The sequence below is a fragment of the Ictalurus furcatus genome, chromosome 17 (assembly GCF_023375685.1).
Source record: "Ictalurus furcatus strain D&B chromosome 17, Billie_1.0, whole genome shotgun sequence".
In the NCBI taxonomy this organism is placed as follows: domain Eukaryota; kingdom Metazoa; phylum Chordata; class Actinopteri; order Siluriformes; family Ictaluridae; genus Ictalurus; species Ictalurus furcatus.
Genome location: NC_071271.1, coordinates 3,480,075 through 3,502,636, shown reverse-complemented (window position 1 = coordinate 3,502,636; position 22,562 = coordinate 3,480,075). Strand labels below are relative to the sequence as shown.

Sequence of the window (22,562 nt, the reverse complement as noted above, 5' to 3'; positions counted from 1 at the left end):
ATAATAATATTGAGAACAATAATAAAGTGATAAAAGTGCAGTTATCATTTATTTTATTACACATTATAATTGGTTTGGGTTCATTTGAAAAAAAAAAACCCCACTAACGACTCTGAACAATAAATATTAATGTACATATTTGTCTAATGTGCTTAATAGTTGAACAGGACTATGTTCAGAAAACATACCTATCTATACTGAATATTCTGACCTTCTGAAATTTTAAAACCTCTGCTCTAGAACATGAAAATATCCCATATTATTGTCCTCTAAAATGAGCTCCCATTAATACTAGACATTTGTCAAAGCCAGTTATTTTGGTCTGATATCATTAAAAGCATCTACATTTCCCCTAAAGTCTGCTTCTTCTAGAGCACTTCCCTTTTTTTAGTCTAGAATTTGGGTCTTAAATGTTTTGTCAGTTATTAAAATATGTTTCATATATGTATTTCACTAAATATAACTGTGTCTCAGTGTAAATGATGGATTGTTGAGTAATCAGAATCAAGTGAAAATGTTCCATCAGTCATGTCCAGGTCTGTGATGAAGCCCCTGAGTGTTGGAGCTTCTCTTCCCGAGTCTCTCTCACTGCTGCACCGACACCTCCTGGTGGCCGAGGGACAGGGGGCGGAGCTGGCGAAGAAGCTGGGTGTCTCTGGAGATGAACTAGGGGCGGAGTTGATGGACAGCTCGCGATCCGAGGCTTTGGTGGCAAGAGTGTGTCGCCTCGAGAGTCTCTTACACACACTGAGGCTGAGCGTCTTCCGCATCGAGACTGCGAGAGAGCTCAACTCGTCCCATACAGGTAAACAGACAGACAGATATACTGACAGATATACAGATAGACAGACAGAGAGACAGACAGACAAACAGATGCAGATAGATAGATAGATAGATAGATAGATAGATAGATAGATAAACAGACAGGCAGAGAGATAGATGCAGATAGATAGATAGATAGATAGACAGACAGGTAGACAGATAGATAGATAGACAGGCAGACAGACAGATAGATGCAGATAGATAGAAAGAGAGAGAGAGGCAGACGCGACAGATAGATAGATAGATAGATAGATAGATAGACAGACAGACAGACAGGCGGACAGATAGATGCAGATAGATACAAAGAGAGAGAGGCAGACAGATAGATAGATAGATAGATAGATAGACAGACAGACAGGCAGAGAGATAGATGCAGATAGATAGATAGATAGATATACAGACAGACAGACAGACAGATAGATAGATAGATAGATAGAAAGATAGAGAGAGGCAGACAGATAGACAGACAGATAGATAGATAGACAGACAGACAGGCAGACAGACAGATAGACAGATAGATAGATAGACAGGCAGACAGATAGATGCAGATAGATAGAAAGAGAGAGGCAGACAGACAGACAGACAGATAGATAGATAGATAGATAGATAGATAGATAGATAGATAGATAGATGCAGATAGATAGAAAGATAGAGAGAGGCAGACAGATAGACAGACAGATAGATAGATAGATAGATAGATAGACAGACAGACAGGCAGACAGATAGATAGATAGACAGGCAGACAGATAGATGCAGATAGATAGAAAGAGAGAGGCAGACAGACAGATAGATAGATAGATAGTAGGGGTGTAAGGATACACTTTGGTTACAATTTGATTTGATTTTGAGAATATTTGAACAAAATCTGAATGAAGTAAAACTATGTCTGAAAAGACTCTTTTTAAATTTCTGAATCATAAACAGTTCAAAACAATGTAAAAAATGTAAAAAAAAAAAAAAAAAAAGAAAGAAAAAAAAGAATTTGATTTAAAAATGTAAAACAAAAATGGCTACAAACAGAGGTTTAATATTGTAAACAAAATGTACTAAAGAGTCACTGTATCTTAAAAAATTAAATTAATAAAAATAAATAAATGCATTTATAATTTCTAAAAAAAATTGCATTGAAAAAGCAAAGTCTCTGCACTTGGGGGTGGGGGGTGAATGATTGAGTGAAACATAATGAGCTCCGTAGCAGCACCTGAGGCGTCATTTTAACCAGTAATAGAGCTCCAAAGTCGGCTAAAATGACAGACAAATATCTAATATAACGATAAGTAAAAATAAATATATTTAAATATAATAAATAAAATACAAGATACAGGAAATACTGTGCATCATAAAAACATATTGCATGTGTAATGAATATTTACGATCAAGATGTCTCTATTTATGTATTTTTTGTATTGTGTGCGTGCGTGTGTGTGTGTGTGTGTGTGTCAGCGCGTCTGCAGGAGCAGTTAGCGGCTCTCCAAGAGCAGAGTGAGGAGGAGCAGCGCTCCTCACAGCGGGAGGCGATGCGTCTGAGGGATCAGCTGCAGCAGGAGCGAGAGGAGGCGCACACACTACGGGACCAGCTGCACGTCTCACACTGCTCTCAAGTACTCCAGATCTGCTGCGATTCTTAAATTAGTACTACGTAGTACACCTCGTTTGGATCGCGGCTTCTATAAAAATCTGTGTGCTTCCTCTAGAACACCATTACCTAGTACAACTCTTCTAGAGTACAACATTTTTTTTTGTATAATATAATTCTAGTACATTTCCTACAAAAGATGCATCTTCTAGAGTACTTTCCTGCAGCGCACTACTTCTAGAGTATGTATTTCCTGTACATTTGTCAGTGTAGTACATCTCTCCTAGAGCACCTCATCTCACCTCAGATTCGAAATTCTAGACTGTCAGTGCTAGATTATTAGAACAAATCTTTCTGTGTTTGTTTTCTGATCCAGATGGACGTCGCTGTAGCAGCAGACGAGCTAAAGAAGGTCAAAGTTCAGCTGAGCCTGAAACTCCATCAGGTCAGAGGTCATTGCCAAGGCTACGTAAGTTAAAGCCAGTTCAGTATACCTGGCCTTCAGCGTTTGACCTCTAATCTTTTCCACAGATGAAGAAGGAGCTGGTGCAGGAGACAGCGGCCCGTCTGGAGGCTGAGCAATCTCATGATGCACTGCTGCAGAGAGTGAAGGAGATGGAACAGGAGGTGGAGAGAGAGAAAGAAAAGGTCAGGGAAAGATTTGGAGAACCTGTCCGTCTGCCTGTCACTATTTTTTTATTTATATTTTTAAACATGACTTTAGTGACCATCTCTAGGTGAAGCTTCTTCAAGAAGACTGCCACACCCTAAATGTTGAGAGACAGGAGGTGAGGGCGGAGCTAGAGGAGAAGACAGAGCTTGTACAGAGCTTGAAGGAAGAGTGTGAGCAGCTGAGGCAGCAGTTAGGTGAGCAGAAACAGGATTATGGGAAATGAAGTCTTCTGTAAGTGTGTATTATATGAAATGACATTTTGTGTGTGTGTGTGTGTGTGTGTGTGTGTGTGTGTCTGTGTGTGTGTGCGTGTTTGTTTGCTGGTCAGAGAAGAAGGACATTCTTGCATCAGATCTATGCGCTGAGTTAAAGGTAAGACTGAGGGTGTGGACTGAATACATGCTGTGTGTTCATAAATATAACATCCAGTGTGTGTGTGTGTGTGTGTGTGTTTGTGTGTGTGTGTAGTGTGTGAGGATAATGCTGCAGAAGCAGCAACAGGAGAACAGTACACTACTCAGAGGCAGAGAAGAACTGAGAGCAGCTACAGATAAAGTTCAGGTACACACACACACACACACACACACACACACACACACGTATCACATCTGAGTTGGATAAAATTATAATTGTAAACACAAATCTATCAATCCATCCCTCTCTTCCTTTGTGTAAAAGACTCGGAAATGCCCCGCCCCCTCTGTCTTTCTCTCCTTTTCAGGCACTGAATGATCAGTTAGAGGTTCAGTGCTCTGATCTGAGTTCAGCTCTTCGCTCTCTGACTGAGGAGAAAGCGCGACTGCAGGCCAGTCTGAAGGTAACACTTTTTACATCGATTAACCTGAGATTTATGATTGTTGCTTACAGCAGCACCTGGTCACCAAGGCAACAGGGTTTTGCAAATGACACAGCAACAGAGAATGATGGCTACAAACAGCATAGTAGATGTGTGAAATGTTGACAAGACATAGACCTGGTAACAGAGCATCAGGGTGACAAACAGCATGGTAACAAGGTGACATTGTGACGAATGACATGGTAACAGGGTGACGTGGTAACGTGGTGACAAATAACATGGTTACAGGGCAACGTGGTGACGAATAACATGGTAAAAGGGTGATGTGGTGACATATAACATGGTAACAGGACGGAGTTGTGACGAATAACACGGTAACAGGCCGACATGGTGACAAATGACACAGTAACAGGGCGACATGGTGACAAATGACATGGTAACAGGGCGACATGGTGACAAATGACACGGTAACAGAGTTACATGATGACAAATAACATGGTAACAGGATGACATGGTGACAAATAACACGGTAACAGGGCGACATGGTGATGAATGCCATGATAACAGAGTTACATGATGACAAATGATATGGTAACAGGGCGACGTGATGACAGGGCAACATCTTGACAAATAACATGCTAAAAGGGCGATGTGGTGACAAATGACATGGTAACAGGACGATGTGGTGACAAATAACATGGTAACAGGGCAACATGGTGACAAATGACATGGTAACAGGGCAACGTGGTGACAAAAGGTATGGTAACAGGGCGACATGGTGACAAATAACAAGGTAACAGGGCGACATGGTGACGAATGACATGGTAACAGAGTTACATGATGACAAATGATATGGTAACAAGCGACATGGTGACAGATAATATGGTAAGAGGGCAACATCTTGACAAATAACATGGTTACAGGGCAACGTGGTGACAAAAGGTATGGTAACAGGGCAACATGGTGACAAATAACACGGTAACAGGGCAACATGGTGACGAATAACATGGTAACAGAACAGAGTTGTGACAAATATCACGGTAAAAGGGCGAAATGGTGACAAATGACATGGTAAGAGGGCGATGTGGTGACGAATAACATGGTAACAGGGCGACGTGGTGACATATAACATGGTAACAGGATGGAGTTGTGACGAATAACATGGTAAAAGGTCGAATTGGTGACGAATAACATGGTAACAGGGCAACATGGTGACGAATAACATGGTAACAGGGCAACGTGGTGACAGATAACATGGTAACAGGGCAACATGGTGACAGATAACATGGTAACAGGGCAACATGGTGACAGATAACATGGTAACAGGGCAACGTGGTGACAGATAACATGGTAACAGGGCAACGTGGTGACAGATAACACGGTAACAGGGCAACGTAGTGACAAATGACACGGTAACAGGCCGACATGGTGACAAATGACACGGTAACAGGCCGACATGGTGACAAATGACACGGTAAAAGGGCGACATGGTGACAACCATCCGAGCAGCAGGGAAACAAATGACACAGTAACAGGGGACATGGTGACAAATGACATGGTAACAGGGTGACATAGTGACATATAACATGCTAACAGGACGGAGTTGTGACGAATAACACGGTAAAAGGGCGAAATGGTGACAAATGACATGGTAAGAGGGCGATGTGGTGATGAATAACATGGTAACAAGGCAACGTGGTGACATATAACATGGTAACAGGATGGAGTTGTGACGAATAACACGGTAAAAGGTCAAATTGGTGACGAATAACATGGTAACAGGGCAACATGGTGACGAATAACATGGTAAGAGGGCAACATCTTGACGAATAACATGGTAACAGGGCGATGTGGTGCAAATTACAAGGTAACAGGGCGACATGGTGACAAATGACACGGTAACAGGCTGACGTGGTGACAAATGACATGGTAACAGAGACATGCTGACAAATGACACGGTAACAGGGTGACATGGTGACAAATAACACGGTAACAGGGCGGCATGGTGACGAATGACATGGTAACAGAGTTACATGATGACAAATGATATGGTAACAGGGTGACGTGGTGACAGATAACATGGTAAGAGGGCAACATCTTGACAAATAACGTGGTAACAGGGCGATGTGGTGACAAATAACATGGTAACAGGACGACGTGGTGACAAATGACATGGTAACAGGGCAACGTGTTGATAAATGGCATGGTAACAGGGTGACAGGGTGACATGGTGACAAATGACATGGTAACAGGGCGTCATGGTGACGAATGACATGGTAACAGAGTGACATGGTGACAAATGACACAGTAACAGGGTGACATGGTAATGAATAACATGGTAACAGGGCATCATGGTGACAACCATCCGAGCAGCAGGGAAACAAATGACACAGTAACAGGGGACATGGTGACAAATGACATGGTAACAGGGTGACATGGTGACGAATGACATAGTAACAGAGTTACATGGTGACAAATAACACAGTAACAGGGTGACATGGTGATGAATGACATGGTAACAAAGTTACATGGTGACAAATAACATGGTAACAGGGCTACATGGTGACAAATTACACGGTAACAGGGTGACATGGTGATGAATGACATGGTAACAAAGTTACATAATGACAAATGACATGGTAACAGGATGACGTGGTGACAAATGACATGGTAACAGGGCGACATGGTGACAAATGACATGGTAACAGGGCAACATGGTGACGAATGACATGGTAACAGGGCGACATGGTGACAAATAACATGGTAACAGAGTGACATGGTGACAAATGACACAGTAACAGGGTGACATGGTGACAACCATCTGAGCAGCAGGGAAACAAATGACATGGTAACAGGGCAACTTGGTGACGAATGACACAGTAACGGAGTGACATAGTGACGAATAACATGGTAACAGGGCAACGTGGTGACAAATAACATGGTAACAGGGTGACGTGGTGACATATAACAGGGTAACAGGATGGAGTTGTGACAAATAACACGGTAAAAGGGCGAAATGGTGACAAATGACATGGTAACAGGGCAACGTGGTGACAGATAACATGGTAACAGGGCGATGTGGTGACAAATAACACAATAACAGGGTGACATGGTGACAAATAACACGATAACAGGGTGACATTGTGATGAATGACATGGTAACAGAGTTACATGATGACAAATGACATGGTAACAGGGCGACATGGTGACAAATGACATGGAAACAGGGTGACATGGTGAAAAATGACACAGTAACAGAGTTACATGGTGACTAATGACATGGTAACAGGGCGTCATGGTGACAAATAACACAGTAACAGGGCGACATGGTGAAGAATGACATGGTAACAGAGTTACATGATGACAAATGACATGGTAACAGGGTGACATGGTGACAAATGACATGATAACAGTTAGATGGTGACAAATAACACGGTAACAGGGTGACATGGTGATGAATGACATGGTAACAATGTTACATGGTGACAAATGACGTGGTAACAGGGCGACATGGTGACGAATTACATGGGAGAAGAGTTACATGGTGACAAATGACATGGTAACAGGGCTACATGGTGACAAATGACATGTTAACAGGGCTACATGGTGACAAATAACACGGTAACAGGGCGACACGGTGATGAATGGCATGGTAACAAAGTTACATGGTGACGAATGACATGGTAATGAATAACATGGTGACAGGGCGACATGGTGACAACCATCCGAGCAGCAGGAAAACAAATAACACGGTAACAGGGTGAGGTTGACAAACAACCAAGTGACAGTGTGACATACAACATGGTAACAAAGCAACATGGTAACACCCAACTGAGCGTCATGGTAACAGGGCAATCCAGTGATGAGACAAAGGGTAACCTGGTGACAAGACTAATGACAATGCAGTGACAAGACACAGGGTGACAGGCCAATAAGTTACACGACGATGACAATCAAACTGACATGCTATCATGCAATTTAAGGCTAACTAACAAATTGAACAAACCGTCAGTCGTTAAATTGTCTTACGGATTATAACGTACCTTTAATTATTATGTTTGTGTTTCAGCTAGAGCAGGAGCGCACTGCCCAGCATCTGAAGGACATGGACCTGCAGTTAGACAAAGCCAAAAGGAACATGCAGTGTGAAGTGCAGGAAACTCTAGCAGAGAGATGCCTGCTAAACAAACAACTGTGAGTTCACTTCCTAAAATTATACAGCAAACATCCAGATGTAAAAATATACAATTCCAGTGCAACAATTCCAATTTCCAATCAGTGTACATGATTATCCCACAGATACAATACTGAATGCATGTTAACCAATCCGGTGCTTTCTTTTCCAATAGCTGCCAATCAAGTGGTCTCTTTTCTTCTAGTAGCCAATCTGTTGCTTTCTTCTCTTCTCGTGGCCAGTCACATCCCTAGCAGCCAATCAGCTGCTGCATTTTCCTGCATTTGTTTCCCACCATCCAAAACTGTTCTTTATTATTCCTTATTATTATTATTCCTCATTATTCCTTAGCAGCCAATCAGGTTGTTTCTGGATTCTTTCTGGATCCCTGCCAACCAATCAGGTGTGTGTTTCCTCCTCAAGCCAATGCCAATCACTTGCTGCCTTTTCCTATAGTGGCTAATCAGGTGCTTTCTTGTTCCCTAGTAGCCAATAAGGTAATATATTTTTCGTTAGCAGCCAGTCAGGTGTGTTTCATCCCCCTAGTGGCCAATCAGGTTCTTTCTTGTCTTCTTCCAGCAGCCAATCGAGTGGTTTCTTGTGTTCTGCCATCTTTTGCTGCCTTTTCCTCTAGTAGCTAATCAGATGCTTTTTCTTATTCCAGCCAATTTATGTCTTTATTATTCCTCAGCAGCCAATCATATCCATCCTTTATCCCAAGCAGCCAGTCAGATGCATTCTTTTCCCCCTACCAGCCAGTCAGGTGCTTTATTTTCCCCCTAACAGTGAAACTCTGAGGGCGGACCATACCAAACTGCAAGAGAGCTCAGCTGCTGCTTTGGACTCAGCTGTCAGTCATCAGGAGCTGCTGGAGCGGACCATCAGGCGGTTGCGGGGGGAGCTGAGCAACACAATTAAAGATGCAGAGACCATGCAGAAAGAGAGGGAGAAGGTAAATGAGTGCGTGGTTTTTCTTTGGGTCGGGTGAATAAATACATACATACATACACACACACACACACACACACACACACTTAAATGACAGACACTTACCACATAGTATTATACCGTCTTAGGTGAGTGCAGAGCTGGATTGTGTGAGGACAAACTACCAACGTCTGCAGGAGCAACTCAAACAGGTACACACACACACACTATTTTTTTTAAGTTGACAGACAGCATTAAATGTTCCTTATAATAAATGTATCTCTCTCTCTCTCTCTCTCTCTCTCAGGTGGAGGAGGAGTTACAGGTGAAGGAATGCCAGATGTGTGTGTTGCGCTCGGAGACAGAATACGTTCAGCGAGAAAACCTCAGCCTGAAAGATCAGCTACACAACACACACACGGTAAGAGACAGACTATAGACAGAGAGAGAGAGAGAGAGAGAGAGAGAGAGATTCAGAGAAAGGTGTGTGCGTGTATGTGTGTGTGTTTTCTGCAGAAGAACACTGAGACTCTGCAAACTGAACTGATAGACAAACTGGATGAGCTACACACACTCGGGAGACAAAGGTGAGTGTGTGTGTCTGTGTGTGTGTGTGAGACTCTTTTAACACCATTGATTAGTCTGCTGTTTGTCCTGTTGTTTTTGTGAGGCGCAGAAACTGTGTTTTTTTCGTGTGTGTGTGTGTGTGTGGTTGCTCACATCACCAGGGAGGCGGAGCTACACAAGGCAAAACAAGAGATTAACCAATTGACCAAGCAAGTCGATGAACTCCGGAGAACAAAGCGTCATGGGAGGAAGTCCGCTCAGCGGGAGGTGTGTGTAGTAAGTTTACCTAACACACATTTCTCTCTCTCTCTCTCTGCTCCTCGTCCCTTTTCCTTTTCTCCACTGTTTCGTTTTCTCTCTTTTTCTTTCACTTCTCCGCATTTCCCTTGTGATCTTTCTTATTCTTTTGTCTTTCCCCCTTTCCCCTTTCCATCCCTTTCTCTTTCCACTAGCTGAAGAAAGCTCTCGACGGTGTGTCGTGTAGGCCATGTGACCTCTCGCCAACCAACTGGGAACTTCGGGAAAAAATGCGTGAGCTGGAGAACCTCGTGTCCAATCAGAACGCTCGAATTAAAGCACAGAAGGTTCCACTAAAGCAGAGAAACAAGACAGAACTGAACAACTCGGCTAGGGTTAGGGTGACACACACACACACACACACACAAACACACAAACACACAAATATATACACACACACACTCACAAATATACATACACACACAAATATACATACACACACAAACTCCAGCAGTTAACACACATACACACACTCACACACACCAGTAGTTAACACATATACACACACATACTCCAGCAGTTAACACACACACTTACATTAATACACACATTCTAGTAGTTAACACACACACACACCAGTAGTTAACACATACACACACACATACTCCAGCAGTTAACACACACATTTACATTAATACACACGTTCTAGTAGTTAACACACACACACACACCAGTACTTAACACACACACACCAGTAATTAACACACAAACACACACCAGTAGTTAACACACATACACACACACACACACTCCAGCAGTTAACACACATACACACACTCTCACATACACCAGTAGTTAACACATACACACACACACATACTCCACCAGTTAACAGACACATTTACATTAATACACACGTTCTAGTAAACACACACACACACACACACACACACACATATACTCCAGCGGTTAACACACACGTTTACATTAATACACACGTTCTAGTAGTTAACACACACACACACACACCAGTAGTTAACTCACATACACACACACACACACATGCAAACACACCAGTAGTTAACACACACACACTCCAGCGGTTAACACACACGTTTACATTAATACACACGTTCTAGTAGTTAACACACACACACACACACACCAGTAGTTAACTCACATACACACACACACACACACACATGCAAACACACCAGTAGTTAACACACACACACTCCAGCGGTTAACACACACGTTTACATTAATACACACGTTCAATTAGTTAACACACACACACACACGCACACACACCAGTAGTTGACACATACACACACATACTCCAGCAGTTAACACACACATTTATATACATTAATACACACATTTCAGCAATTAAAACACACACACACATACATACACACACACCAGCAATTAACACACTCTCACACGCACTCACACATACATACAAACTCCAGCAGTTAATACACACATTTATATACTTTAATTCACATGTTCCAGCAATTAAAACACACACACACACACACACACACACACATACACACACTCTCTCTCTCCAGTAGTTGGACATTTGTTAGGTAGGTTTCCAAATCCACCAGTTGCAAAAGTGCGTGTGTGTGTGCGTGTGTTGTCAGTCTCAGTCACTGGATCAGATGCGTAACGGCATTACGTCCCTGCAGGCCGAACTGCTCGATCTCTCCTCCAGCCAGCAGGAGGAGCTGCATGCAGAAAGACGCATCACACACATACTACAGGAGAAATGCCAGGTGTGTTCTAGCTTTGCTGTATACAATCATGTGAGACGAGAACCTTCTGTTATAATTCTTGCAGTGGTATTTGAACCTATTTTTATATTGCTGTATTGACATTCAGTTCAGTGTGTGTGTGTGTGTGTGTGTGCAGATGTTGGAGGAGTGTGTAGTGAAGCTGAAAGAGGAAAGGGATGAAGCAGAACGGAAGATGAAGGAGGTCAGCCTCACGTCCCAGCAGGCGAGGAAACATTATATATAATAAATAATTATAAAATAATTAAATCCTGACTCCAATATCCGGAGATCGCAAGTTCGAATCCTGATGGTGCCGGGAGTCTGGGTGGGAGGGGCATACTCTCCCCAATCTCCCATGTCAATTACAGCGTCACTAGCCAATCATGGGCGTCCATGAGCTCACGTATGCAGAAGAGGGCAGATAGCAATTTCCTCCAATGGCGTTATGCAGCAATTCGAATATCTCGGAAAAACTGTTTCAAAGCGCTGACACTGGAGACTCCTTCCATAACTTTACCGTGTCAACGATTTCTATTTGTTTCATAACGTCAGGTTCTTTAATAAACAGGAATCGAAAAAAAGAAAAACTCTCAAAAGTCCTAAATTGTCCGTCGCTTGCAGATATCTGAGAACCTGCAGGAGGCGCACAGCTGGTTCCGCTCCAAATTCGACAGCTTGGAGAGTAGATTGGAACAGAACCGGGCTCGAATTCAGGAGCGAACCGGGGACTTCAGAGGTGATGGAATTGAGACTTCACCTTCACCTGTGCAGGATCCCGGCGAGGTACCGCAACTCTGAACTTGAGTGTGTGAGGATGTGGTCCCTTCTGAAAGTGACACCTTTTACAGTGACAACTGAATTGCGGTGTGTGTGTGTGTACGTTTAGGTGGTGTGTGTGGCTGAGCCCGAGCTGGAACGCTGGGCTTTTACACTACAGCGCTGGGAGACGAAGAAAGAGCTGGACCGCATGGCCAACGGCTACAAAGCTGCAGCACGAACACACTCGCTGACATAGCGCACACACACACACACACACACACACACACACATACTACAAAAATGTGCCTTAGTACAGGAACTCAAGCGTATGTCCTCAGGATCTCATATTTATTTATTGTTAAAAACAGATGAAAATTAATATACATTTCTATATAACTGTGTGACAGTTTTGAAACCAATGAAATCATTGTGTTTTTTCTTCATGTTATAAACCTAAAACTAATACTCCATTAGTTAGAAATTGCTAGTTGCAGTTGCTAGCCTGTTGTTCTGTTCTTTCTGCTGCCTTGAGAGAACTGTGTTAGCTAGCTAAATGATTAGCCTCAGTCATTAGCTAGTCGTGTTTTAACGTACGCTCATGGGTGATCAGTCAGCGCTAAGCACCGTGTTATTTTGGTTAGCACTATGCAGCTGCTAGTCATCCATCCGACTGCTAGGTACCAGTTAAATCTTTAAACAGAGATGTTTCAGTGTGTCTAAACCAGGGGTGTCCAATCTTATCCGGAAAGGGCCGGTGTGGGTGCAGGTTTTCATTCCAACCAAGCAGAAGCCACACCTGAATCTATTGAAAGCCAAGATCAACTAATTAAACAGGTGGAATCAGGTGTGACTCCTGCTTGGTTGGAATGAAAACCTGCACCCACACCGGCCCTTTCCGGATAAGATTGGACACCCCTGGTCTAAACCATAATATTAATAAATCTGTAACTGAATAAAGTATTCTAACAGCTGTACGTAATGGAATAAAACGCTTGGGGGTGTGCTGTTATAGGGAAATAATCCACGACACGGAGGTGAAGTGGAGTTACCTTTACCACCGAAAAGCTGTTCCTTCAAAGTTACAGCGCTGACTGTTACTATCGACTCCTTTCCATACACGTAAACGTCTCCTTACAGAAAACGGCACGGTTATACGGGTACGGTGGTTACTATAGGAACAAGAACGCATTCGAATAAGCGCGTTAAGATAAACTTGTCAAAGCTGCTGCTACTGAAAATTCAAAATCAACGCCTTCTGAACCAATCAGAAAACGAGAATTCAACAGTGCTGTGGTATGAAAGGTATTAGTGATTTTAATACACATTCTCTAATTATGGGGCCAAGCAAGTAGGCACTCTAATGTCATTTTACCCTTAGTTCTTCTTCTGGCTAGAACCGTCTGATTAAAAAAAAAAAAAAGTTGTGAAATTTGGCGCACTGATTGACAAGACTTTAAGGAACATTCTGATCAAACTTAGGACGAGTGCTGCCAACGCTCTAGCGCCACCATCTGGTCAAATTTGGGCCTAATTCGGAAGTACTTTTATAGTCAGAACTTTTGAACCCTGTGTCCAAAATTTAAAATCCAGCCATTCCTGAGTTGAGGATTCCCCTGGTCTAGCCAAGTTCAACGCACCCTATGACGTCAATTCCCACCTAATGAAATTTTCCGCCATCTTGGATTTTGTCAAAACCTGTTTTTCTTCTATTATTATTATTATTATTAAGTTAACGGGAGTGCACGCTCGCGCGTCGTTCCCAGCACCCCGCCTCTTCCTCGCTCCTCCTCTCCCCGTCTGCTGCCACGTAATCCCGTTGAAAGCGGCGCACGAGCTCCGCGGAAACAAGCGCTCGAGCGGAAGCCGACACTTTCATTACCGACTGAAGAACTTAAACTACCGCTCGTCCATACACACACACACAGAGACACGCAAAAAGAAATCTAGCCGCGCGTGAACGGTGTTATGTACACGGAGGCTGTTAGAGAGTCACGAGGTAAGCAAAAAAGAACCGAAAGTGCGCGCGTGCACGCGACTCGCTGGAAGTTGGCAGTCAGTCTGCGTGCTGCTGTAACCGGACAGCTAATGCACGACATGCAGAGGGACTTGTGGAGTTCAGTGGTGCAGTTAGAGACAGGGCTGAATCCTAAATAGCTCGCTGTTGGACATAAAGCGCGCTAGGTAGCGTTTAAACTCTCCCTGATTCACACACTATGTAGTGCGCTCGTGTAGGGAGCGCGCAGTCATTCAGGACAGGATGATAAACGCGTTACGGCTTCTCGTATTAGAAGAAACTTGATTCATTTTTGACGTTTGGTCGCTGAAGGAACAGATTTGAGTTTGTCCTGTTGGGTAGAATCATTCCAGGTGCTCATATAACTAGTTTAGTGTTTGTACAACGAGTTTTATTGTTGTTTTTTTTTGGCTGTTCGGTAATAATATCTAACATTACAGTGAACGTTACACTCGGGGTTAAGTTAAAAATGTGCTAATTTCTCCCTTTTCAGCGTCCCAAAAGGAATATTCTGACTACAAAGTGCATTTCAGACTTGCTCATGAAGTGTTATAGAAGAAATGCTGAAATTTTAAAAGCAAGTTTGCTAAACTCTCGGTTGTCCCTTCTCCCTTGCCGTAGACAGGAATAACTCCACCACATGCTGGGAGTACAGTGCGCATGCGCAAAGCAGTTAGGCTGTAAAGTTTTAGAAATACGTGCTTGTTTTTGTTGCTTCAGTTGAACTGAATCCAAGGATGAACAATACACATGTAAGGTGTATATAATAAGTAAGGCGTACAACACGCCGTGTCATGTGGTTACAGGAAAATAATCAACAACCGGCTGAAGTTATTGTTGCCACCTTGAAGTTGATGATTTTCCTGTTTCTGCACGCCAAGTCATGTTTGATCCCTCTTCAACCACAGCAATCTGCCATTGATGACAGTTTTATTTATTAATGAGCAACATTTCAAACTTTTTATACATTTATAGTTACATTTAACATTCTGCGAAACAAATGAGTTCCTGTTATCGGTTAGGTTAGACAGACGTCCCTTAACCTTTCTCTTTCTCTCTCTATCTCGAAGTTAATAAGACCAACAAAAACATGCAGCTTGTCTAGAAAGCGTGAACTGCCCTGAAGACTTTCCTGCGGTGGAAAACCTACCGACACTGGAGACTCCTTCCAGAAACGTTAAACAAACATCTTCTTTACATAAAACTTAACCACATCAGCTGTTGTACCTTTTTATTTGTCAACACCTTCTGACCACTGAGAAGTAAACGGCACTGTCGTATAAATGGGTTGTGACGGTTGAGAGCCATTTATAATCCTGCTGTATACTCCATATACAAAAGCACTACATCGTCTGTGAAATAATGGCACCTACGCCCTGTGTAAGGCGTTGTAAGTTTCTACACTGTATACAAGTGCACTAAATCGAGTATGAAAAAATACCCTTTCTGCTGTTATGTGTACACATCCTGAAGAACTAGCATTTTACACCCACTTCCTGATTCCCAGGATGGGTGGTGTGGAAATGGGCTTAGACTGCTCTGTGTGTGTGTGTCTTACCATTGCTGATCTTTGCACAGTTGCCATGACTACAGAAAATTTCTCAACTGATGTAAATGCAAGGGGGAAACACTAATTCTCATAAATCAGCCTGTTGCGTATGCATAAATATGCTAATTGTATGCAAACATTAGTCATGATACATTATCATAGAGACCTATATGTTGTTCTATGCTTTTTTTCTTTTCTTTTCTTTTCTCTTTTGTCCATGTGCTTCCTGAAGGTTAACGACCCGTAGCGTGCGATTTATCCGCAGCTGTAAACGACTCGCCGTGTGTGAGCGTGTGCGCCAGGACTTGCAGATGCCATGCGTCAGCTGAAGGGCAAGCCGAGGAAGGAGTCGTGGAAGGATAAGAAGGAGCGGAAGCAGGCGATGCAGGAGGCGCGTGAGCAGGTGGCCACCGTCGTCCTGCCCACGCTCGCCGTCCTCATCCTCCTCATCGTCCTCTTCGTCTACGTCGCCACCCGACCCGGAGCCGTCCAGTAGCCGTCCCTTCCCTTATTCCCTCTTTCTACACCTGGCTATTTATACATGGTGCGTTCTAGTCCTGTATTTAATTCGCCCTCGTCCGCTTTCCCTTGTTTCTGTCAACTAGTTGCTAGTTAATATGCTGAAATAACGAAAGTGGTTACTAATCAATCCCATAATGCTCCACGGTGCAGTGCAATGTCAATTCTCATGGCATATAACAAAGCATTTGGGCTTAAGTGTCCTACATCCTATACAGTACGAGTGTATAATAGCTTGAATGAAATGGATCATACAAAGTGAGGTTAAGTCGACAAGGGCGCATTAAAAACAGGATTGGAACGCACAGTTAATATTTAAAAGCATTTAATTCTCCAAGGAGATAACTCTCAGCTACATTGCTCCTGCTGTCGAGGTCAAGAATATACCTCTCCTAGTGCTACAAGTGCAGAGGAAGGCAACGAGGACACCATCGAAATCGGTATTGGAACGCAACCCCCGCTTCCCTTCCTCCCTCTAAACCCCTGGATGTCCATTTCAACAAACTCGAATCAAGCAGGACCATTTCCTCCAGCCACCATGTGACGAGGTGAAACAGGCCGCCATTTTGGCTCTGTCAAAGCTTGAACCTTATGCTTTTGGCGGCCATGTTGGCCCCGTATTGTGTTTACAGGGTTTCAGTTTCATGCCAAAGCAACCGAGATTCAGGAATTGCATCAGGACCTGTGAGGAACGTTCCAAACATCAGGACTGAACCGAAGCGTGTACACACACACACACACACACACACACACACACTGTATTAATCATACACTGATAAACTTGCAATCAGTTCAAGGAGATGCCAAAACACACGTTTTTTTTCTGTGAAATACCATCAACAGCATTTACAATTCAGATATGGTTGAAAATGTTTTATTTTTTTATCACGACGCTACAACTGATAAGTCATTTCCCTAATTTAACACACTCATAATTTATGTCTGTGTCCCAAACGCTAGTTCGCCCACTAGTTAGTGTTTGCTAACATTACACAAGCTTTATTATCTTTAACAAAACGTTAGCATTATTTGTAATGTAGTTAGCTTTATTATGGTTAACACAGTTTTTATTCCTCTGTAATGTAAAGTTATCATTTACATAAAGTTAGCTTTACTGTCCTTAACATGAAGTTAGAGGTCGTGTGTTTAGCTTCCTCTTGTCGTTGGTCAGAATTTACCTCAGGGTGCTGTTTCATGTCTTATTAACGAGGTAGTATTTTGGAAAACTATCTCAAATCACACGTTATTTCTTTAAATAAATTCATACACCAGCGTTTGGGACACAGTCCGTGTGTGTGTGGAGTGTATTGTGTTAGCATTGAAGCTAATCTCTGAGCTTCAGGGAAACTGGGTCTTTTCTGTTGCGGTGTTCACACACAAAACACCATTTTATCCCCAAAACGTTCCTGTTCTAATGTAAACACCACTTTTACATGAAACTACGTCGAACACATGAAAATAAGCATGGTAATATTTGTAGCTATGGTGTATACGTGAAGTTTGGATGAAATGTGCTGAAGATGAGGATGTTTTTAGGACATTTGTTGCACTCGATAAGACCAGCAGGCCAAAGCGTTTAAGAAACGTGCTAATGCTAACTCTCTCAGCGCTCACTCACAGCCATCCTTGAGTGTAATGTGATTTAGAAAACCCTCAGTGTTGAGAAACAGCGTCCCCTGCTGGGCGTAATTAACTATATCTCTACACACTTCCCTTCAGGCAATGTTCCTCCCGTGATTAACTGAAACAACTTGCTTTCTTTTTGCTTTAACAACATTCAGCAGCTGACTGAATATTAGAACTTGCCAGAAATGTATGAAAAGCAGAATATTAAGCGCACTCATGGCTTAAAAGTCCCAGCTTATGATATTGTCAGCACCAAAAATATTGGGACACGTCGTAAACACAATCGTCATCCCATTCTCACGTTATTCTTCATAAAGCATTTGCATTTTATTTCTGCACATAAGTGGACCTGCGAACCAAATCTGAAATCATTGTGCCTTGATCAGATGTGTGTATGGATGTGTTCCCACGACAAAGTGTGTGTATATTAATGTTCACAGCAGCCAGCAACACACACACACACACACATATACATAAATATATACACACACACACACAAATTCTTTAGCTAGCCTTCAGTTAGCAATGTGCCTTAGGAATCTATTAAAAACTATATTTAAAAAAAGTGACTGAATTTTCTGTGTGAATTCATTTTGATTTTATTTCTTCGTTTCTGTTTGTATCAGTTTCTCTACGAATCATTGGTCGTAATTTGTCTGAAATCAGTTTTACTCTTCGAAAGACCTCAATATATATAAAATTGTCAAATCTAAATTTCATATAGTCTTACATCCACACCACACCTTTTCAGCTCTTCAGATGAAAATGAAGTCTTTGCTGTAAATGAAGACGTATAAAGTTTACAGATGGCACAATACCACTTTATATTTTCCGATACTGGAACCTTGACTATCCGCTCATATTGTTACCCAGCTGATTATTTTTTTTCTTTAAAAGCTTTACTACTAAGCTTTAAGATATATATATATTTTAAAACTTATAAGCACTCTTACTTATGTTATAGGAGTGAATAACAGTCGTTTCCTCATCAGCTTATCTTCTCTCTCTCTCTTCGCTCTCTCTAAGTTGCTAAGACAAAAATGGTCATGTTACAAAGAACCCGCAAAGTGTAAACTCCTGTCCTGAAGACTTTCCCCTCCGTTCCAAAGCGCTGACACTGGAGACTCCTTCCATAAATGTAAAGTAAACGCCCCCTTACAGAAAACGTCACCATTTCAACCTTTTTCTTTGCTAAATAACAGTACGCTAATTAGAATATGTTGAACGTCTGTTGTACAACTCTGCGAATGCGCTTTTACTATCGAAATGCTAACCTACTAGATAACCAGTTGTAATGATCGGCTAGGATGATGTCATGTGGGGTCAGGGGGCGTGGTCCTCGCCCTGCTCTCTCTCTCTGTGACCTCCAGATCGAGTGATGACACGCGGTCTCATGTTAAGGTACCCTTTTTGGGGTGTTTTACTCGGTTAATCCTCTTCTAATGACCGACCTGTAACCATGCCTATGGTATCCTTGAGTGTAATAAACGAAGAACGGCACTTTCACTTTGTGTCCAGCTGAGTCATATTAACTTTCCTGAGAGACCCGTGAGGATGTAGTGGGATCCTTACACAGTGCATTAATATACACCTACCTTACTCTCAGAGCTGCTGTTATAGACAATTACCTACCATCCTCTGACCAATCAGATTCAAGTACTCAGCAGGACTTAGTTCTTGGGGACCTTGGTGGGAAATAATGGTTCTTCATGCAACACAAAGCTAAGCGAAACGAAAGAAAAAACCCAGCATGTAAGATAGCTATAGTGCATGCATAAATAATTTGCATGCAATGAAAACAGTATGAAATAACTGTATGTACAGTATACTGCAATGCAGTGCTAATATTCTGTACACTGATGTTACAAATAAATTGCTTGTATCAGAGTCAGACGCAGTGAGACTGCGGTTCTGTGGAAGGAGGGTTTGCATACAGTGCACGGATGTTAAACGTTATTTTTGCATTCACATCGCATCGCTTATCATCTTGCACGAGAAGCATCGCGTCGTTAATGTTACTCTGCGTGCAGCTCCATGCCGAAATGTAACAGACACGGTGCAGACTGTGTTCTTGCACACATGCAAACACGGCTTAAAGACGTGAACTACGTTGCACGCGGTCGCTGTGTTGTCGCGCGCGGCTCCTTTAAGAGGCGCTCCCCGTGTCTGTGAAATGCCGGTGACGTTTTCGGCAGATTCCGTCGGTGAGGATGTGCGCGAGGCGGAACGGCGCACCGTGGAATCTAAACAAATCTATAGGGAATCAGAAGATCAGATCAGATCTGATCTCATTGGGGGGGAAGGGGTGTTCGGGCGTGGCACGAGCACCTTTCAGACCTCACCTAGGCGACACAAAAGACGTCAGCGCGAGCTCGAGGCTTGAGTTTCCACGTCAGCGCGAACTTGAGGGTTGAGTTTATCCGTTTTCTCTCCGTGTGTTGATCTTTTATGCTACTCATACAACCGCGTGTGCGTGTGTGTGCGCGCTTATGTTTAATGTTCGTTGTTCAACTACGTGTATATATATGCCAACACGACGTGCTGAGGCCACGCCCACTCTCACTATCACGCCCACTGTTGACGAATGAAGATGGAGCAGCAACTAGGTAAATCTTTTGTAATTCTCTGAAGTGTGCACTTTCATTTCCAATCAAAGCTCTGTATAGGACAAGGTCCCTTGATGTAGGGCACTCAAAAGGGCACATAGAGTAATGCTCTTGGTCCAAGGATATTGCAAAACATATTGCAAAATGCATCACTGTTTATGTAGAGTAGTGCACTCCAGGAGAGGAAAGTGCCCTCCATCTCTTTATCACTCCTTCTTTACTTAATTAATACAGTGGACTTTATTTAAGATTGTATCAAAGTGCACTCGCTGTAGGGAATGAAGCAGTTGTTGATGTACTTTAGTGCACACTATGTAGGGGGGCACTACGCACATCCGGTGTGTAATCTGACACAGGTGCTGTGTGTAGTGTACTTACTTCAGAGAAGTACACCCCATCCATCCATCTTCTATGCCGCTTATCCTTCCTTCAGGGTCGCGGGGAACCTGGAGCCTATCCCAGAGAGCATCGGGCACAAGGCGGGGTACACTCACATACGCAGGGCACACTCACATATACATTCACACACCCATTCATACACTACGGACACTTTGGACTGGGGGATCAAATCGGAGTACCCAGAGGAAACGCCCGCAGCACGGGGAGAACATGCAAACTCCACTACGGTGGGCATCGAACCCCCGACCCTAGAGGCGAACGTGCTAACCACTAAGCCACCGAGAAGTGCACTCTCCCTGTGCCATACTTCTTGTCACTGTAAACGATGCTGACTCAACAGTGCACCTTAATGCTTGTTTTTCCCTCATTGTATTTTGATGACTTAAGCAGTGCGTTAACGGCGCAGGGACTATTTTGGGTTCTGCAGCACTCCCTCCGTGATGAACCTGTATTTCAGATTATTGTTGTAGCCCTCAGGCCGTGCTCATTTACCCAACACTAATAGAGGAAATTAGCGAGATATTAGTTGATTATATAGAGTATATGTTTATATAGAGTATACGGGTGTATAAAGACATTACTAAACCAGCTGTATGCTGACCTTTTGCCCTTTTGACCCTAAGCAGATATGGAGATGATGACCCCGCTGATGGAGGAGGCGGGAGGAGAAGAGAACTCGGACGAGGAGAGCGCTGGTGAGCAACAGTCACACGGCATCACGTGAGTCTGAATTCGAACGCTCGCACTACACTATATTATACACTGTGCACTATATATTGTACAAGGCCCACTATACGCTACATATAACACAACTACACACTATACTATATACTATGCATTACATACTATATACTGTACACCAAGGGCGTAAGTTTTGTCTCAATATTGGTAGGGACACCGACCCCGGAAAAAAAGGACTGTTTAATGTTGTTAACCAACTGGTTTATTAAAATATAACATCTATATTGACATTAAGATCTGAATTTACAATTAAATACAAATTATACAAAGCAACAGATCAAAGACTAAAAGAAAGTAAACTATTAAATTATTTGTTAGCGGAAAAGAGAAAAAAAAAGGGGGGGTTTTGCATCCAACATCAACAGTCTTCATGATAGTCCTTGGTGTCTATTTAAACAATCCAAACAGATGCCTACGTCGGTCATTGACAGATACGAACTGTTGGCAAATATCTTTAAGATCTACTTGGTCAAGGGCTTCTTGATGTACATGACATACAGCTACATTATTAAGGCGCTGCTGAGACATGGTAGATCTTAGCCAATTATTGAAACCCTTTGTGCAGAAGGCAGGGTCATTCTTTTTTTCCAAAGTGGTCTTTTTTATGGTGTATGCTTTGACACACTCAAAACAAAGAACCTTTTTCAGTGTTGGACTGTAGTGAAGCCATGAATACTGACTGTACCAGTTCGCCTGAAAGCGCAAAATCTTGTTTGGAAATTGCTGTACTTCGATGAATTTTGGATCAGGCTGGTATGGCTTACTCCCCATGTCCATGACACTGCTACACTGACTT

The 22,562-nt window shown here is 42.7% G+C and overlaps 3 protein-coding genes across 8 annotated transcripts in view; all 3 read left to right on the top strand.

Moving 5' to 3' along the window:
• Window positions 1-528: 528 nt before the first annotated feature.
• Window positions 529-13,386, top strand: ccdc150 (coiled-coil domain containing 150). 4 transcript variants are annotated; one of them, XM_053647333.1, is made up of 19 exons: window positions 529-805; window positions 2,266-2,423; window positions 2,775-2,843; window positions 2,930-3,046; window positions 3,136-3,265; window positions 3,400-3,443; window positions 3,540-3,632; window positions 3,793-3,888; window positions 7,937-8,061; window positions 8,828-8,993; window positions 9,118-9,180; window positions 9,276-9,389; window positions 9,485-9,555; window positions 9,697-9,802; window positions 9,988-10,167; window positions 11,422-11,553; window positions 11,690-11,776; window positions 12,175-12,336; window positions 12,440-13,386. In XM_053647333.1, exons 1-19 carry the CDS (start codon window positions 529-531, stop codon window positions 12,566-12,568), a joined length of 2,319 nt encoding a protein of 772 aa, XP_053503308.1. In that variant the 3' UTR covers window positions 12,569-13,386. The 4 variants fall into 4 exon arrangements, with proteins under 4 accessions (XP_053503308.1, XP_053503310.1, XP_053503307.1 ...); XM_053647335.1 differs by having other exon boundaries at window positions 9,697-9,811; window positions 11,467-11,553; XM_053647332.1 differs by having other exon boundaries at window positions 9,697-9,811.
• A 332-nt stretch (window positions 13,387-13,718) lies between these two features.
• smco4 (single-pass membrane protein with coiled-coil domains 4) lies at window positions 13,719-18,580 on the top strand. Of its 2 annotated transcripts, none has more exons than XM_053647338.1 (2): window positions 13,719-14,308; window positions 16,141-18,580. In XM_053647338.1, the coding sequence occupies exon 2, from the start codon at window positions 16,192-16,194 to the stop codon at window positions 16,369-16,371; it is 180 nt and encodes a 59-aa protein (XP_053503313.1). In that variant the 5' UTR covers window positions 13,719-14,308; window positions 16,141-16,191; the 3' UTR covers window positions 16,372-18,580. The 2 variants fall into 2 exon arrangements, with proteins under 2 accessions (XP_053503313.1, XP_053503312.1); XM_053647337.1 differs by having other exon boundaries at window positions 13,722-14,308; window positions 16,108-18,580.
• Window positions 18,581-20,197: 1,617 nt separating this feature from the next.
• Window positions 20,198-22,562, top strand: part of slc36a4 (solute carrier family 36 member 4) — a 14,259-nt gene continuing 11,894 nt past the window's right edge. Inside the window, exons 1-2 of one of the 2 annotated variants that reach the window (XM_053647559.1) lie at window positions 20,198-20,626; window positions 21,649-21,745. In XM_053647559.1, the coding sequence (XP_053503534.1) occupies window positions 20,605-20,626; window positions 21,649-21,745 (119 nt within the window). In that variant the 5' untranslated portion in view covers window positions 20,198-20,604. The remainder of the gene's footprint in view (window positions 20,627-21,648; window positions 21,746-22,562) is intronic. The other variant, XM_053647560.1, reaches the window with a different exon arrangement.